This window comes from Colletotrichum higginsianum, chromosome 8 (genome assembly GCF_001672515.1).
Source record: "Colletotrichum higginsianum IMI 349063 chromosome 8, whole genome shotgun sequence".
Taxonomy (NCBI): Eukaryota; Fungi; Ascomycota; class Sordariomycetes; order Glomerellales; family Glomerellaceae; genus Colletotrichum; species Colletotrichum higginsianum.
In genome coordinates, this window is record NC_030960.1 from 3425045 (window position 1) to 3442242 (window position 17198).

General features: G+C 57.9%; 6 protein-coding genes across 6 annotated transcripts; 2 read left to right on the forward strand and 4 right to left on the reverse strand.

Moving 5' to 3' along the window:
• Window positions 1-1039: 1039 nt before the first annotated feature.
• Window positions 1040-2619, reverse strand: CH63R_11983 (Fungal specific transcription factor; the record flags this gene model as incomplete). The annotated part of the gene is made up of 4 exons (XM_018306957.1): window positions 1040-1380; window positions 1477-1940; window positions 2091-2206; window positions 2512-2619. 4 exons carry the CDS (start codon window positions 2617-2619, stop codon window positions 1040-1042), a joined length of 1029 nt encoding a protein of 342 aa, XP_018153798.1.
• Window positions 2620-3543: 924 nt separating this feature from the next.
• On the forward strand, window positions 3544-5319 carry CH63R_11984 (C6 transcription factor; the record flags this gene model as incomplete). Its single annotated transcript, XM_018306958.1, has 1 exon — window positions 3544-5319. One exon carries the CDS (start codon window positions 3544-3546, stop codon window positions 5317-5319), a length of 1776 nt encoding a protein of 591 aa, XP_018153799.1.
• A 276-nt stretch (window positions 5320-5595) lies between these two features.
• CH63R_11985 (FAD binding domain-containing protein) lies at window positions 5596-8007 on the reverse strand (the record flags this gene model as incomplete). The annotated part of the gene is made up of 7 exons (XM_018306959.1): window positions 5596-6111; window positions 6200-6551; window positions 6609-6766; window positions 6825-7193; window positions 7251-7340; window positions 7452-7693; window positions 7821-8007. The coding sequence occupies 7 exons, from the start codon at window positions 8005-8007 to the stop codon at window positions 5596-5598; spliced, it is 1914 nt and encodes a 637-aa protein (XP_018153800.1).
• A 626-nt stretch (window positions 8008-8633) lies between these two features.
• On the forward strand, window positions 8634-11703 carry CH63R_11986 (C6 transcription factor; the record flags this gene model as incomplete). The annotated part of the gene is made up of 10 exons (XM_018306960.1): window positions 8634-8759; window positions 8850-8883; window positions 8949-8991; window positions 9063-10128; window positions 10252-10335; window positions 10395-10415; window positions 10459-10542; window positions 10601-10850; window positions 10923-11091; window positions 11157-11703. 10 exons carry the CDS (start codon window positions 8634-8636, stop codon window positions 11701-11703), a joined length of 2424 nt encoding a protein of 807 aa, XP_018153801.1.
• A 1042-nt stretch (window positions 11704-12745) lies between these two features.
• Window positions 12746-15034, reverse strand: CH63R_11987 (Endoglucanase B; the record flags this gene model as incomplete). Its single annotated transcript, XM_018306961.1, has 4 exons — window positions 12746-14031; window positions 14221-14352; window positions 14439-14816; window positions 14887-15034. The coding sequence occupies 4 exons, from the start codon at window positions 15032-15034 to the stop codon at window positions 12746-12748; spliced, it is 1944 nt and encodes a 647-aa protein (XP_018153802.1).
• A 1406-nt stretch (window positions 15035-16440) lies between these two features.
• CH63R_11988 (uncharacterized protein) lies at window positions 16441-16913 on the reverse strand (the record flags this gene model as incomplete). The annotated part of the gene is made up of 3 exons (XM_018306962.1): window positions 16441-16550; window positions 16630-16741; window positions 16848-16913. 3 exons carry the CDS (start codon window positions 16911-16913, stop codon window positions 16441-16443), a joined length of 288 nt encoding a protein of 95 aa, XP_018153803.1.
• Between the last annotated feature and the right edge of the window lie 285 nt (window positions 16914-17198).

The window sequence follows — 17198 nt, forward strand, 5'->3', positions numbered from 1 at the left end:
CCGAGATCGATGTATCGCTGCGAGATGCTATACAGCACCTGGAAGAGATGCAGCATCTTGGCAGCGGGTTCCGAGACCGTGGACGCGGACTGGATCGAGTTGACGAACGCCTGCAGAAGGGCCAGGTCTGCCCGTTCCTGGGTCTCCATCACGTGGCAAAAGACGACGACAAAGGGGATGAAAGGGGCGAAGAGGAGTGTCCTGGTTTTGTGAGTCTAGGCCAAGGGAATTGAAAGGCGGATAGGCTATGGATGACAGTCCGGGCGTTGACATACCAGTGGATGTACACCGAAAAGTAGATGCCGTTGGTCCGGTCTATGATTTCCATGCAGTCGTGATGCCTTTCGAGCGTCGCCCTCGCCACTTGGATGCATTCGGGACTGAAGGTCGTCGGGCAGGAGGCAGGTCTTGGAGCGGCCCGGTGGACGTGAGTGAGAAGGGAGAGCCGGAGAATGTCATCAGAGGTGGCGTAGAAATCCATCAAGTCGTCTCCCGAGGCTGCCTTGGAGATCCTGATCCACTGGTCCTATCTCAAGGGTAAGTGGTTTTTTCTCCTCTCCCACGTCTCGGGGTTTGGCTTGGTACTGACTCTGGTTCTTTCCGTCTCCCTTTCCAGCTCGTGCAAGCTTGTTAGCAAAAAGTCGACTCTCGACTGCCGTACGTGGTCTGGCTGGTTGATTGAGCCGGAACTGTAGAGCATCTTGTAGATATTGCCTTGGCATTTCGCAGCTTTGACCCACAACGGAAAAAAGGCGAGGACGGGCTCCTGATCCGAGCTCGGCATCGCGGGCGGGCTTATTGTTGTGTCCCAGTCAGGGATAGTGGAAGCCCTGCCCAGGCGGAGGGACAGGCTTTTGTCGATGTAGTAGGTTGTCCAGAAGAGGAAGCTCGTGTACTTTGAATCCGCCGGCCTTTCACTGTTCGCGGGTGCAACTTGATGATAGCCCAGTGTTTGGCACAGCTCCGACGCCTTGGACGACAGGGCCCAGCACAGTGACGACTTTGAAAACTCCATGGCGTAGAAGGCCTCGACTTGGGGTCAGTTGCGGTATTGCCTGCATGACTCCGGGGGACCACTCACTCCAAAGAGAAGTGCGGCGATGGCATCTGAAGAAGCCGGTATATGCAGCGGTAAATAGGCCAGCCCCGTTTCGAGGTTCTCGCGGCACAGACGGGCATAGGCTAGGTGTTCCTCCTTATCTTGTTGGGAGACGGATGCCGTTTGGGCGTAATCCTGGCATAGAGAGTAAAGCCCGGCATTGACACTGATGAAGTGGAAGGGCGAACGGTCTTCCGAAAAGTAGGTATCGAGACATAGGTCTCCAAATGCCTGCATGGTGATGAATTCGTAGATCCATCCGGTGCCGGCGAGGCGCTGGGCTGTTTGACGAATAGCGTCAGCTTGAAGCCTGCGGCAGGCATGGCGGCGCACGGCTGATCGGGGCGATGCCCATGTAATGGATGGTACTGACTGACCTTTTGCTATGTGAATGAGGGCAACGGCTTTCTGTATGGGAGGCAGATCAAACTTCTCCTGCTGAAGATGGGTCCTCGGCCTAGCGTGGGCCAGAACCATTTCGTATGTGCTGGCTTGCTGCTTGGCGGGGCTGACGATGTGCGAGAGGGCATCCAAGGTCTCGCGAATCTCGGGATCGGGCTTCTGGAGGGACCCAATGAAACCCTGCAGGAAGTCGTTGACAAACACAGAATGGGCCGACAGCGAAGAGTTCCCCTCGACGACCGGTCCGGCGGCCGAATCTGGCTGGCCTGAGTGAGTTGAGGGAGAGGCGGCGGCCGGGGCCACGGTGGCTTGGGTTGAGGCATAGTTGACAGAGTTGGCACTGTTGGCGGCGACGGTGGTGGAAATGTGCGTCTTGAGATCCCCCATCAACTTGGCTAGGCTGTCGAGCCGATGGTCGATGAGATCGATTTTCTTCTCACTGCATGGTGGTGAATATGCGTCAGGAGACTCCAGTCATGCTATCAGGGCACTGCCGTACGGTGCACCACACGGGCAGGACACCATTGCAAGGGACAAAGGATTGGTGGGCATGGGCGGTGAGAAAAGCAAGTCGGGGGGAGGAACGCACTATTGAGGAGTGAGTAGAATCCGTGTGCGTTTCTCTCTGGGCTTGTTGATGGCGGGGATGCAGTCGATGTCGGCGCGTTGGCATTGGGAGCAGGGATATTCTTTATCGCAGCCGATCTGGTTTCCGCGTCAGGTACCGATTCGAGATAGATGACACGCGCGAGCATGAGTTGGACCATCCATGCATGTTTGCTTGGAGTGATGCAGACCAATACAACTTCGCATAAATATATATGGATGGTATGGTTGACGCTGCCAACTTGAAAGGGGGGTGGTTATGCCGCACAAGATTGTATCGGAACATAATACTACATACCTTACGAGCACGGCAACCCTCGCACTAGCTCACAGTAAGCCTGAGAACAAGTGAACAGGGACATTGCAATATGCAAAATGGCAAAATGGCAAAAGACACCACTGACAGCTCCACGGTTGTTGGACAAAAGGGCGCTCATCTGCTGAGAGGGCGCGTGGTTTGACTCGGGCGTTGTCTCGTTGTAGTTATGGACATGAGGCGTGGGTTCGTCCATCCTTGCTGAATAGAGACTTGAGACGGGTGAGGCAGAATGGCCGATGATGGACGGCAGTTGCAGAACGGTTACGGGGGGGTGGGAGGAGGGGAGAAATGGCGATGTCTGATTATAGGGGGGTCTGGTGAGTTGTCAAGGATAATAAGGGGCCGTCGACCTTGGATAGGAGAACAGACAAAGTTTTTAGTGTTGATTCATGACAGGTACGTACTGTGCTCTAGGTACCTAGGTACCTAAGGTAGGCAACGCTGGTACCCTAAGTTGACTAACTGACCCAAGATAGGTAAGACAGGTGGGTGGGTGGGCAACAGGTAGGTAGGTTCCTCCCTAGAAGGTAGGATGAAGGTGCCTAAGGCAGCTGTTTGGAAAAGGTAGCAGGACACAGCAGGGCACATAGGGTGGCAATAACGGTGTGGGAAAGTACCTACCTAGCAAAACAAGCATAGATTTACTCTTTTAACCCTTCTTACCTAGGCAGTCTACCTATGTATGCTTAGGCACCTGTGGGCCTTGGCTACGTATCGTGCTTACTTACCTTCCTCAACTCCAGAGCCATTCCAGAAAGCCTTCAATCTACGGGCCTCCCCCCCCAAACGCGCCATCATGGTCGCCTTATCGTGGCGTATCGCGTTTTTTCCCACCAACTCAAACCCACGGGACTGGCGGTGTTTGGTTTGGGTTCACCCGACACGCCGAGTGACTTGACACGGTGATAAAGTACACCCAGTCCGGTCTGTCTCCCACGTTCCCCGCCTAACTCAGGTTGCTTTCTCCGTAAGGGTTCTTGACCATCATGTATTTCTTTTCTCGCCCTCGACAATAAGACTGTCTGTTCCACTTGGCATTCCTCTTCTTCTCCTAAAGACCACCCTTACTCGTTACTCGTTGCTCATACACACAACACAGATCGAAAACACCTGCATCATGAGGCGCAGGGCCAAAACATCCATCTTCTGTGCCTCTGGCGACAAGACAGCCATCACGATCCCCTTTCTCAAGTTCCCAAATGAAATACGATACCACATTTACAAGGATTACCTGTTGCTCGACAAAGGCTACGAGCTGAACCCACACACCAACAAGCTGCGAATCAGCAAGGGCAGACCGATCCAGTTCGACTTGATGTACACCTGCAAGCTCGTGGCTATGGAGATGCGAGGCCTGCCTCTGACGGTGAATACCATCACTTTCTCGGCATTTCACCCTCAGTCCAACATCGACCGCGCCATTATCGGGCGTTTCGGCCACGCCGTCGCCCTATTGGACGAGGAGCTAAACAACAACTTCCACGAGACCACGCCGAACCTCTTCCACGACAAGGTGGTCAGGGAAATCTCCGACGCCTACCCGGCCTTCGCTCCAGTTCTTGATGTCATGAGGACTGGTCAGAAAAAAACCATGCGTCACTTCTGCAGCCCTTTCGGCCAAACCCCCTCCGCCTGTCGCAATTTCATCCATTTCACCCTCGACCGCATCGTATCGCACAGATCTTTATATCAGGACGACTACGATGCTTTCGTCAATGCTCTCGACATTCCGAAAGGGTGCCCGCCTCTTGATGAGATTGTCCGCGGCTACAATCCCGCTTTCTGGGGGATTCCTACCCAAGACGACCTTGATCGCCTTTACCATATCTTTGGTGGGCGCCGTGAGGTTGCAGTGTATTGCTCCAAGGACGATGTATTCAAAGATGAGAAGCCGCCCTCGGACCTTAGGAGGTTCCGCTACTCGGCCGCTGCTGCCGCCATCCGATTCCTGGACTCCATCTCCCAGGCATCTCGCAGTTACCTCCGAGATATCCGCCTGCTGGAAGATCGACCGTCCGTTGCGAATCCCGAGTGCCACGGCTTGGGACTGATCCGCTTCTGCCAGGAGAACCCTCTTCTGCGCGTCGAGCGTCGCGTGAGCCTGTGGAACACCGTCTTTGCGGGAGATCCCTATCGCCAGACAGCATGGCAAGCGAGACAACCCCTGACGCGGATACTGGCCGACCAGATTTCCGAGAGAATAGGGGTCTGGGTCGTCGAGGCTCTGGCGTTGGCGGCGGCGGGCATGCCGCAGGACTCCTTCGCCTTGGTCTTTGACGGCGATTTGAAGGGAGACTGGAAGTGCGAGCAGATATTCCAACAGGTCGTTTTGCGCGACGCCGCCTGGCAACAAGCCATGGACGAATGCTTCGAGCGTGGCATACTTCCACCTCAGTCTTGGGCGGCAAGGAGACTCGACCCGAGACGCGCCGGAGACTGGTCCGTCATCCCAGGATATCCAGACCGTGACAGGCCTGTCAACTGGTGCTATCTTCTCGACGGGTTCCCGCAGGCGATGCGAGACATCGTTAACGGGAATTCCGTCGTCTGCTGCCGTTTCAATCCAGGCAAATACTGGGACATCGAGAGGTTGATTAGGGAACAGAGACCGTGGTCTCTGGAGGAATGGAAGTTCCGTTGGAGCCGAGGGCAAAAGCACTATCTCCGGGGTCACCTCGACGAACGAAGGCCCTCGATGCGAGGAGTGTCGTGGAGGCGGCAGAATTCGAAAGTCGAACGTCAGAAACGTAGGTGGGCGGCGCAGTACCCTGCCCATATCAGAGCCTTACGCCTGGAGCAGCTCCTAGCCGAGTCGAACCAGCGCGAAAGGGATAGAGCAGCCAGGCGTCTACAGAGAGAGGCCGAGGGGAGTTGGGGACTGTATTTTGACTGAGACATGTGACGCTGGCAACCAAATCTCTTACGCCTTAGCTGCTTTCTCGATAGGGGCTTTGCCTCGGGGTCGCGCAAGTAACCCGGTGACCGGACATCCCCCTGGTTCCAAGGACTATACGAGAAATTCAATAGAACATGGCATTGACTCTCGGATCATCGTTTTGATTTTGGACCGTATCTGTTTATCATGTCCCACATTACAACACCCGCTCCCGGTGTATATCATACATCATTAGATACTGCTGCCTTCTTTTCAGTCGCCGGATCTTCCCAGCTAAATTGCAACATCCATATGCCTCGCAATGCAATTTACAATCTCCTCAACAGACGTTTCAGTGCCCAAACACTCCAATATGTGCTGGTCCGGCCTTACGAGAATGGCTCCTCCGTGAGACAGGCGGCCGTCCTGCTCGAACAGCCTGCTGTGCCCCTCGTCGCAAAAGGCAAAGTCTTCGTCGGCGGCCCACAGGCACAGGCTGATGCCGTAGCCCAGCACCTCTGCGGACTCCTTGGACCGCCGAGCCCAGGCGGAGCGGCGTCCCGTGATGAGGCTGAACGTCCCCGGCTGCACCAGGTCGAGGGTGGAGAATTGCCGAGCCGCGACCTGCTCGTCCGACAGCTCCTCGACGTACGAGAGGTCTATCGGTTGTTGCGGCAGACCGTGGCTTGGTCTTTTGATCCTGATCCAAGCGTGAGGCAGCCGAGCGCCGGTCCTGAACTTTGGGGTGTAGATCAAAGTGCTCGCTGGCGGCTTGTCGTCGCCGTAGACATAGCCGATGTGTAGCTCGATCTGTCCTCAGTCACATTAGCAACTCCAGCACACTCGGATCCCCAAGCAAATCATCGTGCAGAAATTTGAGAAGGCGTCTCAGACTCACGTTGTCGAAATGCTCTCGCTGTCTCTCGACGTTCTCTGCTATCAAGGCCTGCTTCGCCGGGTCGCGAATGGTCTCGTACATCCGCCGCCGCGCCCCGGCCAAGTCCTCGCCCTGGCCCGCGGCGCCGACGGCCTTGAGGAAGGAGAAGATTGACTTGCCGTTCTCGATGCTCTGCGCCGCGGCCACGACGGCGACCTGCCTCCGCTCGCGCTCGTACGCGTCGAGGAGGCCCGGGCCGGCGCGCCCCCAGTGGACGGCGGCGATCTTGTACGCGAGGTTGTGGGCGTCGGCTATGCCCGAGTTGAGGCCGAGGCCGCCTGTCGGGGGGAACGAGTGTGCAGCGTCGCCGACTCTGGTCTGGGGTCAGTTTCGTGATGTGAGTGGAAGAGTGTGTGTGAAGGGAACATACAGAAAGACGTTTCCCCGGCGGTATTCTTTGGCAACCTTGCGGCTCAACACCCATGGCCGGTAACTCAGGACCTTTATTGGTATATCCTGCCCTATTGCGGCGGACACGGTGGCGTGGGCGCGCTCTTCGTTCCACGTCTCTATCGGTTGCTTCTTTGACTGTTGGAATAGTGTCAGTTGACGAAACTCGTTCCACGACACAGAGGGAGCACTTCACATCAAAATTGCTAATCAGAACCTGGTTTCCGCCCAAGTCGTATGCTATAATGAAGCCAGAACAGGCGGGGTCGACAATCCAGTGCAGCATGCCGACGCGGTTCTTCACCACCGGCCGGAGATCCGCGTTGAAATGGATCGTCATCATCGTCTCATCTGAGTCGTCAGTAACCAAGGCCAGGCGGGATACGACTACGACGAGTTGCGAAATGGCCACAAACTCACATCCATCTTCTCCTTCGGTCTCGATGCCGAGACACCGGCGGACCTGGCTTTTTGCCCCGTCGCACCCGACGAGGTGTCTCGACGTGACCGTATATCGCTTATTCGTAGCACGCTCTTCGACCGTGGTAAACACTTTGCCGCCTCGCTGCAAGCCTGTCAAAGCTCTGGTCATACTGTAATATTTAGACGATCAAAAACCCACATGTTCGCATGAGACGAAGCCCACGCCTTTGCGAATTTCGACGTTGGGGTCATCGAGCAACTGATCAGATACAAACTTCTCAAAGTCTGGCTGGGGGATGTTGTGAATCATCTGCGAGGTGCCGGGCCCCGTTAGCCTTCTAACCAGTAGTAATAACCTTATGCACAACAGACGTAAGAGGAAGCTGGTTCTACTACACACCTGGGGCGTGTGCTCCAAAACACCGGCATCCATCCGCTCGTACGGCAGAGACCCGATCACCTCGCCGCCGAGGTTCGTCAGGAAATTGACCCGGCAGGCGTCCCTCCGCGGAGACCCCATGCGGCGGATAGTGTTCGTATCGAGCCCGTACTGCCTGCAGATCTCGAGGGTCCGGGGACACAGCGCGTGCGCTTTTGGCGCCGCGAGCCTCTCCGGATATTTTTCGACGAGCAGCGACCTCACTGACGGCGATAAGAACAACCGAGCGTTAGTAACGTAAACCCGGGACACACGTGTGTACCCGCAGCGCACTTGCGAGAGAGATCCCTGTACGATCAAAGTGTGTGTGCTGCCGCTGAGTTGACGTACCGCCGTGTCTGGACAGCATGTAAGCCGTCAACAACCCTGTCGGGCCGCCGCCCACGATGAGGACGGGCACCTCGTATGAAATGTCTTTCTTGGGGGCACTGCGCGGGCTTAAATGGTGTTTTGCGTAGTCGACCCCGTGTTGCAAGTGTCCGCCGGCGGGACACGGCGGCTGCGTGATTTCGAGCATGGTCTCAAAATGACGGACAGGCTGGACGTGACGGGATCGACAATGATTTTCTTTCCCTTCTAGATCATGCATCTGGATCATCAGTTCGAGGTATAAAAGAAATTGGGATGTCTTTTCGTCTTTATTACGGAACGATGCCCGATAGTACATCAAACTTGGAAGCCAGCGTGCCGAGGGCCCACGAGCAACGAGGACCATCGTACGATGTTAGAGGGCAGAGAAGTCCCGACTGAGCACATCCCATTCGCAGACACTTTTGGAGACCATCTCTACTCCGAGAGCATCGATCCGATTTGTCTCTTGTTGCCTGCTGTCTTCCAACTCGCATTGTCAATGCGCAGACCGTGCCGGGGCGTGTCCCCGACGTTATGTGATCCATACACGCCGGGGCAACTCAGGGATGGGATGCCTTTTGTCTCACCTGACCGACGAAACTGGCCCTGCGGAAGCTCTCCGTCTAGACGAGCTCGGACGAGTTGCCAACGTCATCTGGGGAGGGGGTCAAACGCAGTTCAAATTCCCGAATCCCCGCTCCTGGCCTGGGCCGGGGACGAGCCTGGCCGTCATTTCCCTCTTCTTGCGAACATTTACATTCTGCCCTTATTTGAGATCCTGAGTCATCAGACATGGAAGCGGACGTACCCACCACCAGCGTTGGTTCTTCGGATAACCCGAGCCCTGCAGGCGTCAAGAGGAAACGGAGGCCTCGAGCCCCGATGGCGTGTGGGACCTGTCGGGCTCGCAAAGTAAAGGTTGGTCAGCGTCCGCTCCGGGTGGTGAAGATGATGATGACGACGGAAGGGGGGGAGGGTTTATCATTGCTGACGATATATGATCGCCAGTGCGACGGCTGCTCACCTTGCTCCAACTGTGTCCGTGAGTTGTTGGGTGACTCCTTATAGGGCTAGGAGATCACTGACTGACTTGGCTACTAAACTCAGGCCATGAGTTCTCATGCTCGTACAAGGAGGGAGTAGGAGATGTGTACGCCTCCAGTGACCTCGTCCATGGACCATCGGTATGACTAACTGACCATCACCCCTGTATACATATAGACCTAAGAAGAGGACTCACTCCTTTGATTCCCCGGGACGGATTCAACAACGCTTACAGCCGCAGCCCATGACTAACTCACAGACTACCATGCATCAACCGCAGTCTATGCTGCCAGAGAATCTACACCCTTCCCCCGTCAGCCTCGATGAGCCTATCAAGCATGAGCAACAACAACAACAACACCAACACCAACACCACTCATCCCAGCCGAACGCGTCGGACCACAGGCAGCGCGACGACGACTCGTCCGTCTCGTCAGAGCATGATGTTGACGGCCTCGGCCAGGTCAACGAACACACCGAGGGGGCTGAGTTCTACGGCCCGACGGGTACCTTCTACTTCCTGGCCCGCCTGCGTTCTCGGGCCAATACGCAGAAGCAGCCCGAGGCCGGCGCCTCCGGGCACAGGAAGCAGAGCTCCATCGTCAACCTCCTGCACAGCTCCGACTACTCGACGCCCCCGGACTCGCGGATCATCGGCCAGAGCCAACAGAACAACCCGTACGGCAAGGGGAGCCCTCAGTACGGCGGCGGCGGCGGCGCAGGCTCCGCGAGGCGCGGCTCCTACCAATATCAGCAACAGCAGCAGCAGCAGAGCGCCGTCAGCCCGGGGGCAGCGGTCCTGAGCCCGGCGGACGCGTTTTTGGCGGCCGAGATCGAGCGCGAGTGCGTCCGGCTCTATTTCCAGAACCTGCACAACATCCACCCGATCCTCGAGCAGGCGTCGTTCCTCAAGCGGTGCGAGGAGGACATCTGGTCGTCGTCGTCGTCGTCGTCGAGGCCGCCGGACGTTTCTCCCGCCTGTTCCCAGATGCGCCGGGAGGGCCGGTTCCTCGCGCTGTACCACGTCGTCGTCGCCATCGGGGCCATCACGGCCGGGGAGACGTCGCTGCTGATGGAGGACCACACCCGCGAGTTCCTCGACCGGACGGGGCAGAACGGCAAGGAAGAGGCGCTGTACCCCCCGATTCGGCTGGCGAGGAGGTACTTTGAGAGGTCGAGGCTTCACCTGGAGGACATTTGCGAGTCGAGCTCGCTGGAAACTGCGCAGACGCTGTTTCTCATGGTGGGTGGCACACCGCCGGCCAAGAACTGAATAATCCATGTGGCTCATTTTGACTGACACGAGATGACGCCAGTCGGTCTTTGGCCAGAACGCCCTGAAGCCACACAGCTGTTACATGTACAGCGGCATGGCCATCAGGACGGCGTCTGCCATGGGGATCCCGACCAAGAACGGATCCGACACGAGCCCGGAGAGCTTGCTGTGGTGGTAAGCATGACACACATATTTCCATTGACTTCTCTGACTGCTGACTCGCCTCTCTACAGGTCACTCTATTCTCACGAGATGTAAGTGTCTGGATATCTTCACCCGATGAACCAACGCTGACAGCCCAGTGAAATGTGCTTCTCGGCAGGTCGCCAGTCAGGCCTGCGCGCGCCGAATTCCTACTCGATCCCATTCCCCAAGACTTCAGTCAGTCCAACCCCCCCCCCCCTCATAATCGTCTCTGCTAACGGTAAACAACCCACAGCACTTCCCCAACTCGGCCTACTGCCTCATCAACCCCATGGTAGATCTGGCCAAGATCCTCATGTGGATGACGGACAACCTCAGCCTGCACTGCAACCACAAGTCCCTGCAACGGCTCTCGCAGACGGCGCTCGACCTCGACCGCGAGCTGGACGACTGGAAGTCGGGCCTGCCGCGCCAGCTGCGCTTCGACCTGTCGTCCTTGGAGGACAGCGAGTTCGCCATGAAGCAGAAGACCGTCCTCAAGCTACGTACGTTTGTTACTCATATCCAGGTCCTGAGCAGCATGTTTAGTGGATCATGCTCGCTGACGAGGCGAACAGGCTTCTTGAACGCGCGGATACTGCTTCACCGGCAGTTCATCATCTCCAAGGCGCTCGAGGCCGACAGAAACACGGTATCCCGGCACGTCAAGTCGTGCGTCAACGCCGCCACGGACACCATCCGGTTCATGCATACGAGCTACCTCCACCGGCCGTACTTCAGGACGTGGTACGTAGTCATGGTCCCCCTCTCCTCCCTTTGGGTAATCTCGAGAAGGAGACTAACTCTGACAGGTGGTACAACTGCATGTATCTCCTAGACGCTTGCATGGTCCTCCTCCACGTGCTCATCTCCAACATCTGCCCCTTCCCCGCCCAGGAGGTCATGGAGGACATCGAGCTGAGCCTCGACATCTTCAAAGCCATGAAGATGCTCGCCGTCGCCCGGCGGTGCGCCGACATCGTGCGCGAGCTGCTCAGCGTCGCCGCCAAGATGCATCGCCCGAGCCACTCACGGCAGAATAGCACGACGACAACCACAACCACAGCCACAACGGCGGCGGCAGCTGAAACGGAGCCGGCGATGAAGCTCCAGGACGGTAGCGGGGGCATGCTCGCGCACGTATCGCCCGGCTTCTTGTCAGATGGGATCGTGGGCATGCAGCATCAGCATCAGCATCAGCAGCAACATCATCACCATCCCTTTGCCGGGGACGCCACCGACTTTGGCGACGCCATGATCCCGGGGGACTTTGACGCCAACCTGGTCGACCCCAACGTCGTGTGGAACTTTTTGAACTTTGAGCACTGGAACGCGTGGTCCGATGCGGCTTTCAGATAGCCGCGTCCTCGAAGCTCGTCTTGACCTTTGGCAACCTCGGTCGACGACCAACCCCCGTGTTTCCGAGATCCAAAGTCTGGGAACGCAAGGTCTGGTCTTATTTACGCCGTGCCCCCAACCACGGCTCAGTCTGCAAGTAGTTGGCCACGACTACCTTGTTGAAGACGAGGCATGCCTCTTCCTGCCCGGTGCCCTTCGTTGTCGAGTAACAGGGCATGATTAAGGGGAGGCCGTCCTCGATAGCGGCCTTGAAAGGGGTCTTGCGGCACTCGGACCGAAAACATCCCATCGTCCTTCTGCCAACGAAGTAACAGCCCGACAGACACCTTTTGAACAAAAGCGGTCACGTGTTTCCTACAGGAATATCCAAGAGGCTTTGTGACCCAGGGGGTTCGACATGGCAAAGACCTGTGTTGATCGGAATATGAACGAAGGGGCTGAGGGGGAGGCATCTTTGAAGGGGAGGAGGACCTGCACACGTCTATGTCTGGTGGAAGGTAAGCGGACCCCAGGGTTCTGCATAGGGTTCGCTGGGGCTTATTGGAAGAAGGCTTCTTAATCGACCAAGAGACAGAAGCATCTCATGGGGGGTTTTTTTTTTTGGGGGGGGGGGGGGGGGGTTGTTCGCGCGCACGTGAGATGACATGGTTCAATCGTGCTCGTGGCATACGAAGAGCGCAGTTTATTATTCTCTCAGCTTGAAGGAGAACAAAGTGACTACCCGTACCGAAACAACAGCATGAGTTGTGCAGGCTTATAGAACCAGCCGTACCAGCTCTAGCCCTTATAAAGCTGGCTGTACTTGGGTTGCGTTCGGGGACACAACTGCGTAACGGGAACCAAACGAAGCCCTCGAGGCTTTTTACCAACCTACGGACTCAAGGTGTACGTGACGTTGTTCCCCGGCACGCGAGGATAGAACTCGAAAGTGAACGTCGTCGGCTTCCCGGATGCAATCACAGCCTGCACCGTCGCCGCGGTCAGAATGACCTTTGCGCCGTCGTAGTTCCATTGCCCGCTGAAGGTCTACCACCGAATACAGTCAGCACGTCTCTCTTGGTCCTCGCTTTCTCCTCCAATCATGGCCTCGGAGGAAGACGGGGGGAGGGAAGGCGGCCATGATAAAACTAGGAGGAAAAGGGGCAACACTCACGATACGGCCCTGCTGAAGGGGACCAAGCCACTGCGTCCAGTCGTCAAACAGATAGACCCCGTCACTGCTCACGGCCTTCACGGCAGCCGGCATCCTCACGCCCTTGTACGTGATCGGGATGTTGAGGTCCGCGCCCGCGACGGCCTTGGAGCCGGTCGAGGCGAGCGTGGGAACGTCCCACTGCACGATCTGGATCTGGGACGTCGCGCCGGCCGAGAAGGTCAGCGTCAGGTTCGCCTTGCCCCCCGGCGCCGCCGTCGGCGTGAGGTATCTGGCCAAGAACGCCGCCTTGAGCGTGATGGCCGACGCCGAGACGGTGTAGTCGCCGCCCGCGGCCAGCGCCGCGCCGGTGTCCGTCGTGATCTTGGTGAGCGTGTTCCCGTTGAACAGCCAGGGCAGCGTCTGGTCCGCCGGCGCGCTGCCGGCGCGGTTGAAGACGTACGCCGACGAGTCCTGCGTCGTGGCGGCCGCGTCGACGGTGCTGTCCGGCAGCGAGTTCCTCACGCCACGGACGGCGTTATTGATGATGCCGATGGACGTCGGGTCCCGCCAGACGCGCGCGTCGCGGTCGAAGTGGTCGAGCCCGTTGTCCCAGATGACGACGGCCGTGTTGAGCGCCGTCGCCGTGCGGACGAGGTGGTCGGTCCACTTCCAGCGGCCGGCGGGCTCCGTGTTGAGCGGGCTCGCGTCGAACTCGCCGATGACGAGCGGCACGTCGGAGAAGTTGCCCCTGACGATGCCCAGCTCGGCCGCGAGGGCCGCCTTGTCGGCGTCGGAGCCCCAGACGGTCTTGCCCCAGGCGGAGAAGATGAAGTCGTAGGGGTTGTAGACGTGGTACTGCAGCGCCCAGGGGTTCTTGACGGCGGCGGGGGGCTTGAACCACTGCGTCGACTTGGCGGCGTCCATGCCGCCGCCGGCGAGGTTGACGACGCGGCGGGTGTTGTGGCCGCCGCTGTCGGCGAGCGCCTTGAGGAAGAGCTCGTTGAGCGTGTTGATGCGCGCGCCGTGCTCGGCGGTCGTGGCGGGGGGCTCGTTGATGGACTCGAAGGCGACGAGGCTGGATTTGCACGCCAGCTTGCGGCCGATCTGGAGCCAAAGGTTGTAGAACTTGTCGTACAGTACCTTGAGGTCGGCGTCGGTGGTTGCCTTGGTGACGTCGGCCCAGTTCCAGGAGTCTGTCGGGATGTGTAAGTTTGTATCAGATGGATGTCAATGTGAGAGAGGGGGGTCAGGATAATGAATACGTAGGGGTTGAGTGGGTGAGTGAGTAAGAGAGAGAGAGAGAGAGAGAGAGAGAGAGGATCGAGTGAGTGAGTGAGTGAGAGAGAGGATCGAGTGAGTAAGTGAGTAAGTGAGTGGCATACCGTGATGAACGTTGGTCAGGACGTAGAACCCGCGCGCAGTCGCCATGTCAACCACGTCAGACACACGCTGAAGCCAGGCCGCGTCGACTGTGTAGTTGGGGGCCGCGCTGGTGAAATGGTCGCTGTAGGTCACTGTGTCCCGTATGTATCAGTTTTGTATGCCTTCAAAAAAGCCCCCAGTCTCTTGTCTGCGCCGCCCGCTGCTACGGATGCCTTACCCGGGATGCGGACGCTCTTGAACCCGGCGGCCTTGACGTCGTCAAACGTCCTCTCGACCACGGGCGGGTTGTTCCACGACCCCTCGTTGGGGATCGCGTCGAGCGTGTTGCCCAGGTTCCACCCGGGGCTCATGGCCTTGACGAAGTCGGCCGCCGAGACGTCGGCGAAGGTGCCGGGGCACGCCGACGGGGCGGCGCTGGCGCTGGCGCTCGCCGAGGAGGACGAGGAGGACGAGGATCTGGCAGAGGTCGTCGACTGCGCCGAGCTGGACGCACGCGCCGTGCTCGACGTGATAGTCACTGTCGGCCTCGAGGTCGTCGTCGTTCGGAGAGTGGTGGGCGAGGGTGAGCTGGTTCCCTCGAGACACTGCGAGTACCCTGGCGTGTTATGGTTAGCAGACAGACCAAGCCCCCCCCCCGATCGTGAAGTGCCGAGTTCGAGACGTACACTCGTGCGCCTTCACGCATTGCCATCCCGCTACGCAGGTCGTCGGTCCCGTCCACCCGTTGCCGCCACACTGGCCCCACGGCGCCTGCTGGGCCGAGACCCGGTGCGCCAGTGCAAGCAGCACGGCGATGCTGATGTCGATCTTCATAGCAACGACGCTCTAGTTGGGATGAGGGCGGCCTGGTGCAGGGTTCTGAGGGTAATATCACACAGGGAAGACTTCGCGCAACTGGCTCGAAGAACCCGGCTGTTTATACTCTAGAAACATCCCCGCCTCTTACACCAAGAGAATGAATGTCCTTTTTGGGAACGCCAGACCATGGGCCGCCCCTAGGTAGCAAGCAGCTCCGTTCAATCACACCACTTGCGAAAGCTGAACCCGCTGCCAGAACACGCGGCATTGCGCTTGGTGGAAAATCGCGTGAGAGCATGGGCGTCGGGGCGTGAGATGGACGAGATGAACAGCTGAAGAATTGAAATTCAATGGTATAGTAGACGGCACTGGCAGCGAGCAGGGAACTCGGCGAGACCAGTCTCTTTTGAGGACGGAGCGCGGCTCCCAACGGCCTGGAAGGGTAAGCATCACGGCACGGGCGAGGGTTGCACCACGTAGACAGGGGATTCCCAAAAGAGGCAACATGGGGGCATCTGCCTCCGTCCCTCCGCTCTCCGCTTACCCCTCAATCAGCCGGTGGGTGCGCGGAGTGTAGGCGGTTGTGGTAGGGGTCAGGGGTTGCGTTGCAGAGAAGCACGGAGAGTTGTTCTCACGTGTCACACGTTGACCCTTGACCATGGATTACAAGTGATTGCGGTGGATGGGTGTACTACGTAGAGGGGATTGAATGTAACTGATGTGTGAAAGCTTGTTTTATTGAAATGCGATGCTACCCGCGCCTATCAGTCTGTCGAGTCAGGGCAGAACTGGGGCGAGACGGAATAATCGTCCGTTCAACTGCTTCTTCAGGTCGGTGTTTCGAGCACTTTCAATCATTCATGTTGGTGGAGAGTTTGACACCAGTGATGGATGCCGAGTCCGTGGTCCGGCCAGATTCTTGCCGGGCTTGCCGGGCCGGGGCTCCACTCTCCGGAGGTATCAGCCGTTTCCATCTCTGGTAAGTTGTGAGTACAACGGGGGGACTTGAGTGTCGAGGCGACCTTCCTGCAGAATAATCATTTCTCCCACAAAACGCCTTTTGCAGAACGAAGATCCAGCACTAGTCCCGGAATATCGCGCAAGGCTCCTCGGGGCCTGATGGTGGGACCTGTCCTGTAGTACTCCAGACGCCGATACCGCGCGTTGGCGCAAAGATGAGATAGTGAGGTGTCGTTAGAGATGGGTTTCTAGTGCATTGTCACCAATGCGGCCTAGGTTGTAGTCCACAAGCGATTCATTAACTCTCGAGACATGCCGAGATCGTCGCGAGGCGCCTGAAGAACTGGGCCAAGCCTTTTTTGGTTGCACGTGCTCGTAGCCCAAGAACACATTCCAGATTCCCATGTCCGCCGCTGGTCTTCGTCGTCTTGTTCGGGGAACTGCTGCGGTGAGTTCCCGTTTTATCGCTTCGGCGGCCCGGGCGGAGGTGGCGGGTTCGTCGGGGTCCCGCGGAACTGGTTCTTGAGCTCGTCGAGGAAGTACTGCACGAAGCCTCGGTCCTCCGGGTTCGCTGCCACAACATCCGCGTCAGCCCTTCCTCTCCACACTATTTCTTTGTCCATGATCTTCCACGAGGGTTGGCAACGTACCAGACGCCTGGCCCTGGCGCAACGGCTCATGCGGCAGGGGCCCGTTGCGCTTCTCGTCAACGTAGCGATGGACCCGGCCGACGCCGCGGTGGAAGCCGGGGCTTTTCAGGATCTTTGCAAGCCGAAAGACGCATGTCAGCGTGCTTGTTTACGCGCAAGCAGGGAACGAAACCCCCTCGAGTCGGCCGGGGTCAAGCGTGCTGGACGGAGTTGCTCACCTGTCGGATGATGACGTCCTCAAAGGCCACGAGGGCGCGGATCAGCATGTTGAGCGGCGGCGCCATCGTCGAATCGTAATTCGGTACTGTACAAAGATCATGTAGAGTAGCAGAGGGACGGGGCCCTGGTTGTCGCTGGCGACGGGGTAGTCGGGGGGTGCGATGCGAACGAGGTCTTTGGGTCACCGAAACGGTGGTGGCGACGGCACTTTCGGCGTTTTTGGTGCAAATCAAAGGGATTGTTTGGCTTAGTCAGCATACATCGACGCATCATGCATTTGGCCGCCTATTGGCCGAGCTTCGCTAATAGAATAAGAGGCACCACGCAGAGTCGATAGAATGATCGCTTGT